The sequence below is a fragment of the Paroedura picta genome, chromosome 6 (assembly GCF_049243985.1).
Source record: "Paroedura picta isolate Pp20150507F chromosome 6, Ppicta_v3.0, whole genome shotgun sequence".
Classification (NCBI taxonomy): Eukaryota; Metazoa; Chordata; class Lepidosauria; order Squamata; family Gekkonidae; genus Paroedura; species Paroedura picta.
The window spans coordinates 23693512-23710465 of NC_135374.1; the positions used below are offsets into that span (position 1 = coordinate 23693512).

At 45.6% G+C, this 16954-nt stretch overlaps 2 protein-coding genes across 5 annotated transcripts in view; one reads left to right on the top strand and one right to left on the bottom strand.

Moving 5' to 3' along the window:
• LNX2 (ligand of numb-protein X 2) overlaps window positions 1-4698 on the bottom strand; it is an 87256-nt gene extending 82558 nt beyond the window's left edge. For 2 of the 3 annotated variants that reach the window (XM_077341780.1, XM_077341777.1), the window contains exon 1: window positions 4509-4698. The gene's annotated coding sequence lies outside the window, so the exon portion shown is untranslated. Of the gene's footprint in view, window positions 1-3892; window positions 4050-4508 lie in introns of those variants that run through there. The other variant, XM_077341779.1, reaches the window with a different exon arrangement.
• A 796-nt stretch (window positions 4699-5494) lies between these two features.
• Window positions 5495-12901, top strand: POLR1D (RNA polymerase I and III subunit D). Of its 2 annotated transcripts, none has more exons than XM_077341781.1 (3): window positions 5495-5694; window positions 7015-7089; window positions 11408-12901. In XM_077341781.1, exons 1-3 carry the CDS (start codon window positions 5669-5671, stop codon window positions 11688-11690), a joined length of 384 nt encoding a protein of 127 aa, XP_077197896.1. In that variant the 5' UTR covers window positions 5495-5668; the 3' UTR covers window positions 11691-12901. The 2 variants fall into 2 exon arrangements, with proteins under 2 accessions (XP_077197896.1, XP_077197897.1); XM_077341782.1 differs by lacking the exon at window positions 5495-5694 and adding an exon at window positions 5948-5970.
• The last annotated feature ends 4053 nt before the right edge of the window (window positions 12902-16954 follow it).

The window sequence follows — 16954 nt, forward strand, 5'->3', positions numbered from 1 at the left end:
ATTCCCCTGGAGGAAATGCCTCATTTGGAGGGTGGACTCTATGGTAGGCTCCCACCCCCCAAAATCTGCCCACCCTCAAATCCTCATAGACTTTGTAACCCACCGCTGGCAACCCTAACATGGTGAATTCACACAGTAAAATTTCTCTGCAAATACCCCTGAATTAATCATTAACTGCCCAAATGTCTGATTAGAAACAGGTGAAAGAGAAGCAAGGAAACGAGATAAACAGGGCATAAGGGAAGTTTATAAGCATCACTTTTTCTGCCAGGGTCTCAAAATAGCACCATCCACTATTACAGACTTATGACAAAATGGGAGGACTTCTTGCATAATGCCTACAGAACTCACTGTCACATTTCAACCAGCCAAGTGGAAAGTGCTGTTACGTCACAGCTGACTTATGGTGACCCCACAGAGTTTTCAAGGCAAGAGTCCAAGAAAGGAGGTTTGCTACCCCCTGCAACTGCTTAGCAACCCTGACTTCCTCCGGGGTCTCCTACCCAAGTGCTAAGCAGGCCCAACCCTGCTTAGCTTCCTAACGCTGACAGTGGCACCTTTAAGACCAACCAAGTTTTATTCAAGGTATTATTTACTTGTCAACAGTGTGAGGATGAAATCTAACAGGTAAGACAGAGAAAGGTTGCCAGGCAAAAGAAGCAAATAATATCTAATTGATTAGGAAGCAAAATAATATCTAATTGATTTAAATACAGAAAGAAAGAAAGGGAGAGAGATTCACTCATAAGCAGAAAGGACGTAAGGAGAAAGATGTCTGGGGATCTGGGACATGATACACACAAATAGGGACATGATACACCTTTGCAGCAGATGAATTACAATTCCTGGATGCATCAGACAGGACATTTTGGGAGGTGCTAAAGAACTGAATACTATTGCACACAGCATCTCTGGGAACAGTGTGTGTGCAGCTTTGCTTGTGTGTATATTTGAGTATGGATTCAAGTAAACACAAAGTGAAAAGAAGGAGTATCTGACAAGAAGAACCTATTGAAGAGGTAAAGATTAAAATAATGTGGAGGAGGAACCAGAGGAAAGACAGAACTGTAGTTTGCTCTGCAAATTCTGGGGAAGGGCACTGTTTAGCGTTACAGTTTGTGTTACAGGAAATCCCAGGCTGAAGCCTTCTCTAGGTAAGCCGGTCAGGATCTGGCTACAACACTGCCCAATGGTCTGATCTGGTTCAGAAGCTTTGATTACAAAGGAGATAACAATCTCCTTAGTATAAGCATACAGAAAAGAACGCAAGAATGACATATATATCTTTTACCTCTGGGTCACTGCGATTCAAATGGTCACCCTCCCATAAGATCTTGCAGAAAAAGAAGGTAGGCTGCTTTAAGGATTCTTGTGTGGTTAAACCTTGTTTGTTCTGCTCTCTCTCATTGGCACACAGTGGACTGGAGTCTACAGTACATCAGGGATCCATTCTGAAGTAAGGTATATCTTATTTCTTCCTTTAGAGAATTTATAGGTCACACACTATTAGCATGGAGGTAAAACATCAACCCCTTAATTAATATGTCCCCAGAGAGAGTTGAGATCTAGTGATCAGAATGTACTTAAGATCCTTGACCCTAGGGAACTGGACTCAAATTGGGAGGTCAAATTGGCCTCCAGCCTGGTAGAATGCTCTGCCACAAGAGATCAGGGCCCTGTGGGGTTGTGGGGCTTAGGACAGTTCTTCAGGTCCTGTAAGGCAGAGCTGTTCCACTGGGCCTATGGCTGAGGCCTTCAGTAACATCCACCCCCCAACTACTCCAGCTGTAGCCACCAGGCTATAAGCCTCAGTGAAGATTATGTCCCCACCCACCCCTTCCCGTATTAGAACAATATTAAAGGCAATAGTAGCTGTGTACTGCCGGGGGCTCCCATGCCTAGCGCCCGCTGTATTTTACCTGCAGCGGGCTTGATTACTAGTAACTAAATAAATACTAGTAACTAAATAAAATACTAGTAACTAAATAAATACTAGTAACTAAATAAATTAAAAGTTTAGGTGAACAGAATTGTTTTTGCCTGGGCCCTAAAAAAGGATAACACGGACACTAGGAAGGAGACATTACACGGGTGAGGGGCCACCACAGAAAATGCCCTGTCTCTGGTTACCACCCACTTCACCTTTCAAAGCAGGGCCACAGAAGGTGATAGTCCATCAGCTACCCTGTCCCCAAGCATTTTCGGGCCTTAAAGGTAGGACCCAACACTTTGAATTGTGCCTGGAAACAAATAAGCAGCAATTGAATGATATGATACCTGTATCCCATCCCTGGCAGGACCCTGGCTGCCACACTTTAATTCCCATTTTCAAAGGCAGCTCCCACATACAGTGAATTACAGTAACCTACCCTGGATGCAATCGGAGTATGGATCACTGTGGTCAGATCACACTTTTCGAGGTATAGCTGGTGTATGTATCAACCAGAGCTGGTCATAGGTACAGTGCACTACAGAAGAGGCCTGAGCATCCATTTGCAGGCCAATGTCCAGCAGCAATGAACTCGCAACTTCAGGGTGCACGCAATCCCCTTCCAGGACAGGGCGACTCTTTAGTGCTTGAATAGCTTTGTCACTGACCAAGAGTCCTCCAGTCTTGTCAGGATTAAGGTCCACTTTCTTGGCCCTATTCCAACTCTATAATGTCTTCATAGACTCACCTCATGTGGGAGACAAGATGGAACCTTGTGAAACCCCTCAGGAAAAGGCCATGAAGCTAAGTAGCAGGCGCCCAGCACCTCCTTCTGGCACTGGTTGTTCAAGTCAGAATGGATTCATGAAAGCAAGGGGCCCTCTACTCCCAACCCAACCAAGCCTTCCTATGGATGGATGCTCAGGTCTGCTCCATGGCACACTGTACCTTTTACCAGCTTTGAATGATACATGTTCGATGGTTTTCAACAACACTGAAAGGTCCACGAGAATCAACAGGAACATACACCACCTCCCTCCCACTTGCTCTCCCAATGGAGGTCATTAGAGTCAAGGTGATCAAGGCTGTTTCCATCTCATCTGTGTAGCCTCAGGGTTCTTTTGCTTGTTTTGCTTGTGACATAATACAGTTTGTTTGCATCTCTTTTATCATGGGCTCTGCTCCTAAAAGTTAAGCCATGTAGGAGATTAATTCCAGGTTCCATAAACATTCAATTCTGTTAGCCTTTATCAACCCATGGCCTACAACAACATATCCCATTGCTTTGGTGAGGCCAAGGATCTCACTTCTCACAGCCTTTTGATGTCACTACATTAAATCTGTGTTTTCTAAATAGCCACCTTTAAAAGGAAGCAACAAACTTATTTGCATATCTTAAATGGCTGAACTCTGTCTCTCTCCTGCCCCCCAGCTCCAGGACTCACAGAAGAGCTGAAATGTGAGGGTTTCTCCAACTCTCTCCACAGAGCTTCCCTTGCAAGGGATGTGTGTGCGTGTGTCAAACAACGCTTGGAAAACACTCAGTTAGCAAAATCAGAATTAAGGCTGGCATCGACTCTCACTTCCAATTCACATCTAGCAGAGACCAAATCTGCAGGAGCCTGTCAACACAGTAGAAGATTCACTTTAATGCTGATCACAGATGGAGCGGAAAGAGCCACACATAAGCAGACAGATGAAGGCTGTCCCAGTAGCCCAGCCCCAGAAATCAAAATTGCTCCCTGTAGAGGAGGCTGTAGCCGCTTCCATCTCTAAACCCAAGGCAAAACCTGACTGGGAGCATTTGGGCCCAAAGACCTCTTCTTTGGAGAGGCCCGATTCATGCACCGCACTAAGCGCTTTGGGGAGTAAAATCTGGCCCTCCAAGTATTAAAAAGATTTGCAATCTGGAGACTTTTGAAGCACAACAAGGGGAAAGGAGGACCGCTCCACTATACTTACATTGTTGTTGTCTTTTCCATCCAAAATCAATAGCAATACCAATTCCAACCCATCTAATGAAAAGAACCTACAAGAATGACTTGCAGAAAGGAAGCATTCCCTCCGGCCACCGTCCCTGAAGATGAAGAAGTCCTTGGCTCCCTCTTCCCAACCCCGGAGGCACCCTGAACTGGAGGGGAGGGGGGGGAAGAGTCCGAGCCCCGCGGAAATCAAGCCCCACCAGCTGCTTCTCGGAGGGGAGGGGAGACCTGCGAAACGGCTTGCGGTGGGCTGTTCTTCAGAAAGACCCGGGGGGGGGGGGCGAGGGAGCCACGGCCAGTCCTGGCTGCAGGGACCATCCGGCACCTGGGAAAGGTCTGAGCGGGCGGCCGCCGCGGGAGAGGCCGGCCCAGGGCAGCAGCCACTGCAGCGAGCCAGACCGCGGGGACCCGCCACCGAACCCCGCAGGGAAGCGGCCGCGGGGGACGGATCTGCTCTCTCCGGAAGGCCGGCGGAGCAAGAGGCGGAGAAGCCCTGGGAAGGACGGGCCGGATGGCCGCCGAGCGCCTCGAGGCTGCCCCGGCCAGGTCTCTGCAGCAGGCTGCTGTCCGCCCGCCCGCCGAAGTTCCTCACTCACCGTCGGCTGAGCAGCTCCCTCCTCGCTGCCCGGCGCTCCGAAGGACGGCGGGCAGCTCATGCAGAGCGCGGCGCGGGGAGGTCCCGCTCGCTCTCCGCCGCGCTGCAGCCCGTAGCGAAGGGCTGCTGGCTCCTCCTCCCGCCGCGGAGCTCCTGGAAAGAGGCGAACTCCAGGCAGGACTTCCCCAGCGCCGCTGCCTCCCCGGCTGGCGCCCGGCTCCTCCTCCTCCTGCTGCTGGTCCCCGGGGGCAGCCGCCGCGGAGGCTCCAGTGACGGCGGCCGCCGGCCATTCCAAGGCCGCCCCCGCGCCGCGGGAGGAAGCGCCCCGCCTCTGGCAGGCGGGCCGGGGCGGGACCCGGCGGAGCGGCCACTGGAGTCCCGGCTTTCGCAGGGCTGTCCCCGCCACTCGCCTGATCCCTCGGAGGGGAGGGGGCGCGCGGAGGCGCAGATCCGGGCCCCCTACCTCGGGGGGCATCTGCCGCCGTGTCCGGCCCACCCGCCCGGGGGGCCAGAGGCAGAGCCGCGCCCTAATAAGCCTGCTGGATGTGCTCACGAGGCTGCGAGTCCTTTCAGGGTTGCCTTAGGAGGCCGCCCAGGTGCTGCAAGGGGGCCCTCCCCTAACTGGCTGTGGGGTTTGGCGTGACGCATCTGCAAGGAGAAAGTGGGGCCTGAGCGCCGGCAGAGCGGGGGGTCAAATACGCCTCGCCCCCCGCGATCCAGGAGCGGCGCGAGCCTTCGCTCCTCCTGGCCAAGAGCAAGAAGTGTCACCGGCGGAGGTTGCCCCTCCGGCGCAGTTGGAGGTCGCTGGTTTGCAACCCGTGCGGGACATTCCCCTTTAGGAGCACGCGGAAGTGCCCGCTGGCCGCCTGCCGCCGCGAGAACGCGGCCGGCCCCCGAGCAGCTCCGCCCCGCTCCGTCAGGTAACGTGTGAAGCCGCCGCCAGGCCCGCCCAACGGCACCGGGGCAGGAGGAGGAGGAGGAGGAGGAGGAGGAGGCGGAGGCGGCGCTCGTGCTCGGCTCTGCCAGGAGACTCCGCCCGCCAGCCCGCCCGGGGTCCTTGCGAAGGGGAGGCGGCCTCAGCGACGCTCCCGGCCGCCTCCTTCCTGCTTGGCGCGATGGACGAGGCCGGGGCTTGAGTGGGGAGAGCGGCCGCGGCCCGCCATGGCGGAGGACCTGGAGCTGGAGAGGTGAGGCGGCACGAGGGCCGGGGAGGCCGCCGAGCGGGGCTGGGGGAAGGCCGGCGGGGCCCGCAGAGCGGAGGGGCGGGCTCGGGCCTAACGACTGGCCTTGCCGGGGGCCTGTTTGGAGGGGACACGTATCGAGCCCCGTCTCGTTAGGAAGGCGCTCCCGGGGCAGGAGTTAGGGGGGCGGGGTCTGTGGGGGGAGGTCCTTCAGGGGGCGTAAGGCCCGCCCACCTTCCCCAGCAGCCATTTCTTCCAGGTGGACTGATCTCTGACCAGTCGGTGGGTTGGCTTATTCGATTGAGTCAGTGTTTTAATTTTAATATATATTGGTATTAATTAATTGTTGATATTATTTTTACCGTTTTATGTATTTTGTGGATTTTAAAATGTTGAAAACCTCCCCAAGCTAGCTTGCTTGGAGGGATGGTGTATAAATCTCTAAATAATTAAATTAATTAAGTTATGTAACTAGAATGAATTTTTCCCCCATGAGGAGCCTTTAGTACTAGAACATCTGGGGTGTTTCGTTAGTCATTGATTGGATAAGGCATCTCCCAAGTGATGCAAAAATGAAGCATTCCTTTACCTCTCAAATATTTACTAAACTATTATGTTAAGTGTACCGTACAGGAAGATGATTAGAAGCCAGTATCTCCCGTATTATGTTACAGTCCTTGTGATACATCACATTACTGAAACATTTATAAGTGCATCATCATTGGTTGTCTGTATCACATAAATGTATTGCTTCTATTGGATTTTAGCATTTAAGTAAGGGTAATAGAGCTGGATTTAATAGACATTTGAGAGAATATAATCCTGGGATGGCACAGTGTAGACATCAATTCCTGAAAAGTCAATACGTTTGATGTTGCTTTTCATTGCTGCTAGAAATCCATCCATTCTAGCATAGTTTTCCGCTTTCTGCCATCAATAGTCTATTGATAGAATCATCTTCCTCAAAAATATACTAAGCTTTGTCATGTGTACCTGTACAGTGGCTCATATTTAAGCTGTTAACAATTGCAATAGTTGGTTGAGGGTGGATGAACATTCTGGAGTTGTATCAAAACCTCCTTTCCCTTGCACACCTCCAATGATTCATCCACGCTATTCCCGAGAGCCCCCTGTCCCTGTGGAAGAGCCGTTGAGAACATTTAAAATGGGCTGGAGAGGCAGGAACGTTCGATGCACATTAAGGGACTCAGGTGACTGTCCTTGCATCTGGTGCTTACAATTTTGTTTCAGTTCTGGAACACTGGCTTTAAAGAACACTGGCTTTAAAGAAAACTGACAAAATCTTTTGTCTACTCTAATATTTAGGAAGGCAGTGGAAGAACTTTTAAAAGAGGCCAAGCGTGGAAAAACCAGAGCAGAAACTATGGGGCCAATGGGCTGGTAAGTTGTTCTTAAACAAAATTTGTCCCCCCCTCCCCCCAATATAAGTAGTTCACATGTTGTTGTTGTTAGGCGCGAAGTCATGTCCAACCCATCGCAACCCCATGGACAAATTTGCACCAACTGTTTAGGCTCTTCTCCAGGGAGTCCTTCCTTCACATGAGGTGGCCAAAGTATTTGAGTTTCATCTTCAGGATCTGGCCTTCTAAGGAGCAGTCTGGGTTAATCCCCTCTAGGACTGACCGGTTTGTTCTCCTTGCAGTCCAAGGGAATCGCACGAGTCTTCTCCAGCACCAGAGTTCAAAAGCCTCAATTCTTTGACGCTCGGCCTTCCTTATGGTCCAGCTTTCGCAACCATACATTGCAACTGGGAAGCCTTGACTAGACGCATATTTGTTGGCAGGGTGATGTCTCTGCTTTTTAGGATGCTGTCTAGATTTGCCATAGCTTTCCTCCCTAGGAGCAAGAATCTTTTAATTTCTTTGCTGCAGTCCCCATCTGCAGTGATCTTGGAGCCCAGGAAAATAAAATCTGTCACTATCTCCATTTCTCCCCCCCCCCCCCAAATGATGTAGTTCACATACCTTCAACAAATTAAACTATAACTTTTTGCTGTTATGGCTACCAGTTAAGTGTGCTTGTACAAAAGTTCAGCTGAAATAAATGAAAGTGAACTTTTCCCTATGGCCATTCTAAACCTGTTGCCTTAAGAGGCATTTGAGGGATCTAATGGTAAGTTTAGAAATGGGCCAATTTCAGAATGTTTTAGAACTGTTGGACTCTCTTCAAGTAAACAGAAGAAGCAGAGGAAATAATTTCGGGCAACTTCTTGTCTTCTACGTGTTCTCCATTTATAAAACCAAGCAGATAGTAATTACAGTTTAATAAGTACCGTAGATCAAAACTGAATCTTTCAACTAATGTTTGCATTACAATTGGTTGATATGTTGTGTTCCTGTGATTTCATTTGATGGTTTGAACTAAACATTTTTTGTATTTAAATTACTGCATAAACATTAAAAAAAACTTCCATTTTGCTGTGCCAGCCAACACATATCTGCAAGACCTAGTTTCAGGGTGTATTTGAAGCCTGAAGTTGTGCATAAACTTGTTCAAATGAGAGAAGGAAATGTCCCAAGATACAGGGATTCTGGGGTGAATACAGATGGGTTTGTTGGTAGAGAGCCCAATATAGAAGGCTCCTAGAAGACAGAAATCTTGAAAGTTGCTTAGTATCTTGAACCAGTTGATTAGTTTTTACCAGCAAGTTATTCACATATATACACAAATCGGAGTAATAGTGCATTAGTCAGTCACTGATTCGTGCTATACCTCTTGCAGACTCCACACAATTTCCAAAAGGTACTGTCCACTGTATTGCAGTAGACAGCATTCAAGTTTATGGGGACCTGGTTGAAAGTCATATTGGGTGAGTTATGCTTGACCCTGTAAATCAAAGAAATGATCCTTCTGACTCCTGACCAGCAATCCCCAGTGCTAAATTGATTGTTTTTACATGAATGAAAGTTAATAATGATATAATTGTTCAGTATTACAGCAGCCATCTACTCAGCATTGAGTACATGGACTGTCAGAAAGGTCTGGCAGAGCTCTCTCCAAACCTCATAAGGGGTCTATTTGTGAGGAGATAAAGGGATTAGTCCTCTTATGGGCTGGTGACCGATAAGTGTCAGTTCTCACAATGGGGAAAAGTAAGCGCAGAGCGCCATGAACGATTCAGATTTGAACCAGTGCCATTTATGAATGCCTAGATTCAGCAACGGGATAGTAAACGTTACTATCTACAAAAACAAGTCATCTCTGGGGGGAAATATTGGTTTATTTGCTTTATTTCTAGTTTGCCATTTTCTCCAAAACTCAGAATATAAAAACGATGCAATGAAACAGCATAACACATCTGCTAAACAAGGTAACAAGACTGGTTGCAAAATTGGAAAAGAATGCAAAAGAGAAAAAAAAATAAGACACGACATACCATAAACATTGTAAAAACTGGATTTAAAAAGTACACGATAATGCAGTAATATTACAGGCCTGTTCTCTCTATAAAATGACCTCCTGAACAATCTGTCTCATATACATTCTATAGCGTGGTAGACGTCTGGGAGACCTTTGGCAAGTGTTATTGCAGTCTAACCCCATTGATTTCCAGTAGCTTAGACTGGAGTAACTCATTATAGGAATTCCCTGGAGATGATTGAAACCTGGACTATGTCTTGGTGCCCAGATAGAAAACTGACAAAATCAGCTGGCTGGAGATCAAAGCCTGATTATTATTATTTTTCTAGCTCTTGGTATTCTGTAATCTTGGACAGAAATGCAGCATCCCAAAAAGAGATACATGGTTGTACAGCAGGTGGTCTTTTGTACAGGAAGATGGGTGGGGAGTATCCCAGGACTTTTGAATACGTCCAATGTATTTTTCAACATATTTAGAGCATTGTCTTTCTAGATATCAGGGTGGTCTTAAACACCCACCCATTCAGGTTAAAAATGCTAAAAGACAATGAAGATTTTCACATCATCATTCTAAACAGGACTTGTTTTTGTCCCAATTTCAAGTAAAGCGATACAGGGATAGGGTTTCACACAGCAAATTTCTCTCATGAGTTGGGTGAGTTATACTTGACCTTGTAAACTCTAATGAGTTGTGTCTGGAGTCCTGTGGTCATTTCAAGCAGCACCATGCACTTTTCCTCGGAGGTTTTTGTTTTAACATTCCAAGTGAGTGCCGCATCCATTGAGATGCCTTGACTCCGTTAAGTTGTTCGTAGAAGTTGAGTACCCAGTATCGTAGAGAGTCCAGAATTGTTTAATCTTGCCATTCCAGAATAGCATTGCCAGTGAAGTCTAGCACATTTTGAAACCCTTATTCTTATTCAAGACCTTAAGTTTGCATCTCTTCAGAGCTGAATTCATCTTTTACTGATTGAATATGCCTTCCTCTGAGACTACTTTTAATCTTAAATCATTTGGTTCATCTAGGTGATACCTGCCCAGTATATTTTTAAACGGCCCTGTCACAAAAGAGCTCAGAGATGCATACATAGCTTTTCCTGTCTTATTTTATTCTCCCTTCAGCCTTGTCAGGTAGGTTAGATTAAGAGTGTGAGAATGGCCCACAGTCACCCAGAAAGCTTCTGTGGCAGAGAAGGATTTGAACATAGGACTCAGATCTTAATCTAGCACTCCAATATACTGGTGCTGCACATTCCGTATGAAGGTGTGCCGAATATTACAAGGCTATTGGTTTGGTTTTCAACCTTCCCCCTCCCCTCCCCTCCGTTAAGGGATGCAATATTCTTTATGTGTTTTGGATGTGTTCCCCTTGGATCTCAGTGGGACTGTGCATCAAGCTGTTCACCTGTGTACTTGCTAAGGGACCAAACACCCATCATTTAGCTCTGCATCTTTGGATGTGATGGCAGGTTTTTGCGTAGTCACAAACATCACTCGTAGCTGTTTCCCTTTAATATAGAATCCTGGCTATTTGGTCTTTGTCTTAAAGCCTTCAATAAAAGACCCACACCTTGACATGAGAACAAGCCTAAGTAGATTTTTGCAGTGAGGCTTTCTTGCAGGAAAGTCAGTCCATTGAGGCAGAAATAAACTTGTGTCTCGTGGCACCATGATGGTAAAATTCTATTCCAGCATAAGCTTTCATGAACAACAGCCCTCTTGTTCAGATGCAGTGCATGGGGCATGACTGTCATCTGATTTAGGAAGTTTTTTTGGGGGGGGAAACCAGGCTTAAAGGGCTAAGGTATTTTATTATGTAACATCCAAATTCTATCAATAAAAATACACTGGCCGTTAACTTATGCTCAGCTAGCTGGTGGTGTAAGGTGCCATCAGCCCCATGGGGTTTTCAAGGCAAGAGGCATTCAGGGGTGGCTTGCCGTTGCCTGCCTCTGTGTTACGATCCTGGTATTCTTTCCTAGTCTCCCATCCAGGTGTTAGCTAGGGCCAACCCTGGTTAGCTTCCAAGATCTGACAAGATCAGGCTATCCTATCCACGTTGAAGACCCTGTACAGAAGAAGTCCCACTGCATCTGAAGGAGTAGGCTCCTTTGAAATCTTATGCTGGAATAAAACGTCGTTAGCCTTTAAAGTCTTAGACTCGTGTTCATTTTGGCACGTCTCGATTCTTTCTTTACTCCAAGTTTACACTAGGTGGCATACAAGGAAAGCCAAAAGCAGGGGAAAGTTGAGCTCCTTAAATTGTTTCTGGTGCCCACTGTGTTTGACTTTTGGAGTTCTCAGGTATTTCTGCCTTTGTTTTCTGATGTCTGTCTAGGATGAAGTGCCCTCTAGCCAGCACAAACAAAAGATTTCTTATCAATACTATTAAGAACACGTTACAGTCTGCAAAAGAGCCGGACCAAGGGGAGAAGAATGAGGAAGACGACAAGGAACCTGAACCGAGCTTGAGCAGGGAAGAATCGAAACCAAAGAGACACAGAATGCACCCTTACACACCTAGTTTTCGGGCTAGGAGAAGAGTCAGCTGTTCGCCTCCTAGACGTCGGAACAGGAGCCGGCACACACAGGAGAAGCATGAAAAGCAGCCCACCAAGTGATGAATACGTGGTGTGTTAAGGCAGGAATGTTACTAAACACTGAATGGTGGAGATGTTAATCTGAAGCTGTCATGTAAAAAAAATTGCTTAGTTCTTTGCAGTTTTTCTCCCTCCCTAATTAAACTCTCCTCTTATGGTTGTAATATGTGCTCAGCACAAGTTTTGACAATGCCTAAGTCCTTAGAAGTCAGTGGTCTTAGGAGAATCTCACTCTGATTAGGATGGCACTGTTAGGAACATCACTGTTCAATTATAACATAGATAAATCTGTATTGTGTATATATGGAAAAGCTTTGTATTGTCTTTTTAAAAGCTTCCTAAATCCTCTTTGGTTTTAAAATGTTTTTGTTCCATTGGTAAGGTAAGTTGGAAACCCTTCTTTGCCTTCATATAACCAAGCATGGGAGAGTATTGCCTGAAAAGGGATGGCATGAGTGCCAGAGTGTTATGAATTAATTCAACTTGATTTAGGTTTGTTTAATTTTTACTGCCCTTGCTTATAACCCAAGGAGGCATTTGTCCTGATCAAGCGCGTTAACTTGGATCCCGTTGAACATTTCCATTGACTGAAAGATTTCTGTCAATGGAGGATAACTTTATTGCTTCCCACTACAGACCAGAATGCCCCAAGAGGCAGCCTAAGGGGGGAGGCAAAGGTCTGCCTCAGGGAGGGGAAATCAATAGAAAATAGGTGTCTCCTTTACATCAACAGAACTTTTTTGTGGAATCTAACCCACTATTTTGCAAGCATAATTCCCCAGTGTTGAAGTGAACGAAGGCAACCTCTATTTGACCCAGGGTTCTATACGCTCACTAGAGCTTTGTACAACTTTGGATTACCGCCCACTGTTTAGATCCAGTGTGTGAATTTGGCTCTCACTGTTGTGCATCTGACTGGTCAATTGACAATAAGTGAACCATCTTATAATAAGTACAACACCAGCCTTTTCTCTGCTGAGCAGTTATACGGTGAAGAATGCCGATTCTAAACATTAAGCTTTACTAATTAAGGGTCTAATTACTAGTATAAGAAGTTGCCTCTTGGATTTGAATTACTGTTACGATAGAGCTGTACTGTAGAGTTCTAAATGCTTTCTTCTCTTCTGATAATTGTCATTTTCTCTGTAAATCCATTGAAATTTACAGGCTTTAGACATGGTTATCTGGTGTGATTGTTTTCAGTGAGTTAATATTAAACTTGTACAACTGAACATGTGTCTAGAATCCCCTAATTTAGGCAGGATTGTGTGTGGGGGGGGGGTGGTTTACCATCTATAAATGAAAAGTATGCACAATACCTTTATTGGCATAACACAAGTTACCAAGGAAAACAGAAATAGTCATAATATACCACTCAATTTGAATTTAAAAACTGAAGACAGAAAATCAGCCATAATAAAAGTGACATCAGCATCCTTAACACTCAATAGAAACTGGCAGATCAGGTCTTTTGGATGAGTTCTCCATTTACAGGATGATCTTGATAGGCTCGAAAAGTGGGCTAAACTGAATAAAATGAAGTTCAATAGGGACAAATGTAAAGTTCTGCATTTAGGTAGGAAAAACCAAATACACCAATATAAGATGGGGGAGACTTGTCTTGGCAGTAGCATGTGCGAAAAGGATCTAGAAGTCTTAGTAGATTATACATTGAACATGAGTCAGCAGTGTGACTCAGTGGCTGAAAAGCCAAATAGGATTTTGGGCTGTATCAAATGGAGTATCGTGTTCAGATCACAGGAGGTGATGGTACCGCTTTACTCTGCTCTGGTTCAGGGCTTGAGCAGGGAGAGGGACAGACCAGAACGAATGGCATGAAATTAATTCAAAAGAAATTCCAGCTAAACATCCGGAAGAAGTTCCTGACAGAGCAGTTTCTCAGTGGAAAAGGCTTCCTCGGGAGGTGGTAGTTTCTCCATCTTTGGAAATTTTTAAACAGAGGCTAGATAGCCATCTGATGGAGACGCTGATTCTGTGAAGGATCAAGGGGGTGGCAGGTTACAGTGGATGAGTGATTGGGATGTGAGTGTCCTACATAGTGTAGGGGGTTGGAATAGAGGACCCATGAGGTCCCTTCCAACTCTATGATTCTAGTTATAAGAGGTATAACTTGCCCTTGCTGGACAGTGAACAAGGAACAATCTAGTAAAATATATTGTATAGTGTCAGGAACACTTAATCCACAAGGGCATAGTCTAATTCTGAAAGGAATCTTAGCAAATCTCCCTTTTAATACGTTGGATGGGAAAGCGTTGAGCCGAGAAAGCATAAACGCTCTGAAAAGTGTGCATTCTTTCTGGCTGTTAAATATCCAACGCAGGTACAGAAAATCACTGTTTTATGACTTTCTGGGAGATAGGGAAGACTTTATCTTCAAAATAGTTAATTTTTCTTTTTATGGTTTTATGCACAGATTTCACAGAATTAACATGATTCCTAAATTTAATGGTGTCGAATGGACCCCAATGAAATCACTTTAGCAAAACTCATCACATGTCCAATGCTAATTCCATTTAGTAATTAAAATATGCAACATTGTGCATATCTATGTTAGCCAGTTTGGTGTAGTGGTTAGGAGTGCGGACTTCTAATCTGGCATGTCTGGTTCAATTCTGCACTCCTCCACATGCAACCAGCTGGGTGACCTTGGGCTCGCCACGGCACTGATAAAGCTGTTCTGACTGATCAGTGATATCAGGGCTCTCTCAGCCTCACCCACCCCACAGGGTGTCTGTTGTGGGGAGAGGAATGGGAAGGCGACTGTAAGCCGCTTTGAGCCTCCTTCGGGTAGGGAAAAGCGGCATATAAGAACCAACTCCTTCTTCAATACCTTGTGAGACCAAAATCCTTTGAGTTCATAGATAAACCAGGTAATTTTTGAACTGCTCTAAAATGCGGACCTATTGGGCACCCATGCCATTGGATCACCCTCGTCACATAAAGGGGGAAGGGGGGATAGCTGTTACATTTGGCCAATGAACTTTCTACTGTGTCGTTTAAATACTGAAGTGGACAATGATACCTTGTCAATATGTCAGTGGCATCTCTCTTATTAGTTAGAATATTTAGATCCTACTTCTTTCTGTAAAATGCCTGAGGAGACATACAATAACTCATTTAAGCAGCTACTGAAATAAGTATTGGTAAACAACAGTGAAAACAAGCAGCTCAAATGCTGCCTGAGCTCGAAGAGCAACCAAAACCAGCACATAAAACTCAAGAATAGGAGCAGGAAAACATCTGAAATTCTCAGTAAACAACAGGAAACAAATCAGCCTGTATTGTCATCTGGTAGGAAAGGTCAAATTTAGTTTAAATGGGAGGCAGGAAACAGATGAGTATGATTTCAACAAGCATGTGGAGAAGATGGCATCCTTTTTGCTCCTAGGCAAGCTTTAGAGTTGAGGTATTTTGTTATACGCATGTTTCTAAAATGTGTCAGAATCCGAGGCTGCTTGCTAGTCACCCCTGCCCTAAAATGTCCCCCTGAGCCTAGAAATATAGGTCAATTCCAGGCGTCAGATTACCATGGCAGCCAGTAATATGGTAGCATTTTCAAGCAATGGTTCTAGTCCAGTGTCTCTTGGCAACCTGCAGTGGCGATCCAGAGTGTATTTATCATTTCACATTAGAATTGTTTTCTTTTGTGATATAAAGATGCATGTGTGTAGCGGATTTGTCATTGCTCATTTATATGTTAACTTGTTTAGATGTTCACTGTTCAATGATGATATGACAGAACCAGAGAGTTGGAAGCAACCATATAGACCATCTCATACAAGTCCCTGTTCAATACAGGATCAGCCTAAAGCATCCCTGACAAGTGTCCAGCCACTGCTTAAAGACTGCCAATGAGTGGGAGCTCACAACCTCCCTAGGTAGCCAATTCCTCTGCTGAACTTCTTGTCAGCCATTATTTGTTAATTTGTTTGTTCATTTATTTATTTGTTTGTTTGTTTATTTCTTGCCACTCCCAGTAATGGCTCTGCTTGAACCAAGCCATCACTGCTTCCAAATGTTTCGGGGGGGGGGGGGAGAGTCAGGCTGGCCGTCATCTACATATTGGTGACAACCCAGCCCATAACTCCAGATCAGTTGGGCCTCATAGGACCATCAAGACGGCTAACAAAATAAAACATACAAATTATAGTCCTGTCCTAAAAGCCACTAAAAACAACACACTCATCACAATTTAAAACCAGAGTGGAAATAAAAAGATGAAATCAATAGTTAAAGCACTGGGGAGGGGATTGTCAAGCAAAACAGAAAAGTCTTCACCCACTGATGAAAGACAGCAACAGAAGGGGGCCATGCAAGCCTGCCCAGGGAGAGTTTCAGAGTTCTGGTGCCACACCTGAGAAGACCCTCTCCAAAGTTCCCATCCACCTATCTCAAATGGGGCACCCAAAACAGGGCCTCCAAAGGTGACTTATTAGTCCCACCATACAGGGCTTTAAGTATCAGGCCCGGCACACTGAATTGTGCCCAGAAATAAATTGGAAGCCAGAGCAGAGGAGCCAACAGAAGTGATATGGTCCTTGTGACCTACTCCAGGCAACATCCTGACTGCAGCATTCTACACCCAACTGAAGTTCCTGAGCACTCTTAAAGGACAGCCCCATGGCAGCCATGATGTAAGAGCACACCGTCAGACCTTTCAGCATTTTCAGGGTGATTAAAGAAACAGCCATTGGGGGAAAGGTGCATTTGAAAGAGCCATAGCACTGGAGTAGGGCAGTTAAAATATTCTCTATTGGCTTTAAAAGTGTCTTTTTTTTTTCAAAAATAATTTGTTTTATTATTACTATTCAACAAGCAGCGTGTTGAACTCTTTTGTATAGCACTTTTTACCATCTTTGCAATAACTCGGCAGAAGAAGTTATCCAGCCCTAAACAGGTTAAGAATTTACCTAGCACTCTAGTATTTATTGTTCTATTTCATAGTATCTGTTAAGGGCATGCCAATATTTGGCAAATAGAGACAAAATTTCTACAGATTTTGAAGCTCATCGTGATTTCTGTGTCCACTTATTTCATACATAGTAATTTTATTCACACCTCACACACACCATACTTTGTTCAACCATTACCTCACCCTCAAAAATGCAGTAGATCGATGTTTCCAGTTCTGGTTGGAGGTCCAGCCAGTTACTTTCCAAGCTGGAACATGTGTGCAGTGCAGTGCAGTGGTTGATAGCAACCTGCCATCCAATGCCCTCAGTGTCCATTTAAGCAATTACCTTCTAGCCATTAATTCCACTGAG

Coding starts and splice junctions, on each gene's coding strand:
- POLR1D (XM_077341781.1), top strand. CDS start 5,669: ATGGCGGAGGACCTGGAGCTGGAGAG. Junction 5,695..7,014: donor GAGGACCTGGAGCTGGAGAG/GTGAGGCGGCAC, acceptor TCTAATATTTAG/GAAGGCAGTGGAAGAACTTT. Junction 7,090..11,407: donor ACTATGGGGCCAATGGGCTG/GTAAGTTGTTCT, acceptor ATGTCTGTCTAG/GATGAAGTGCCCTCTAGCCA.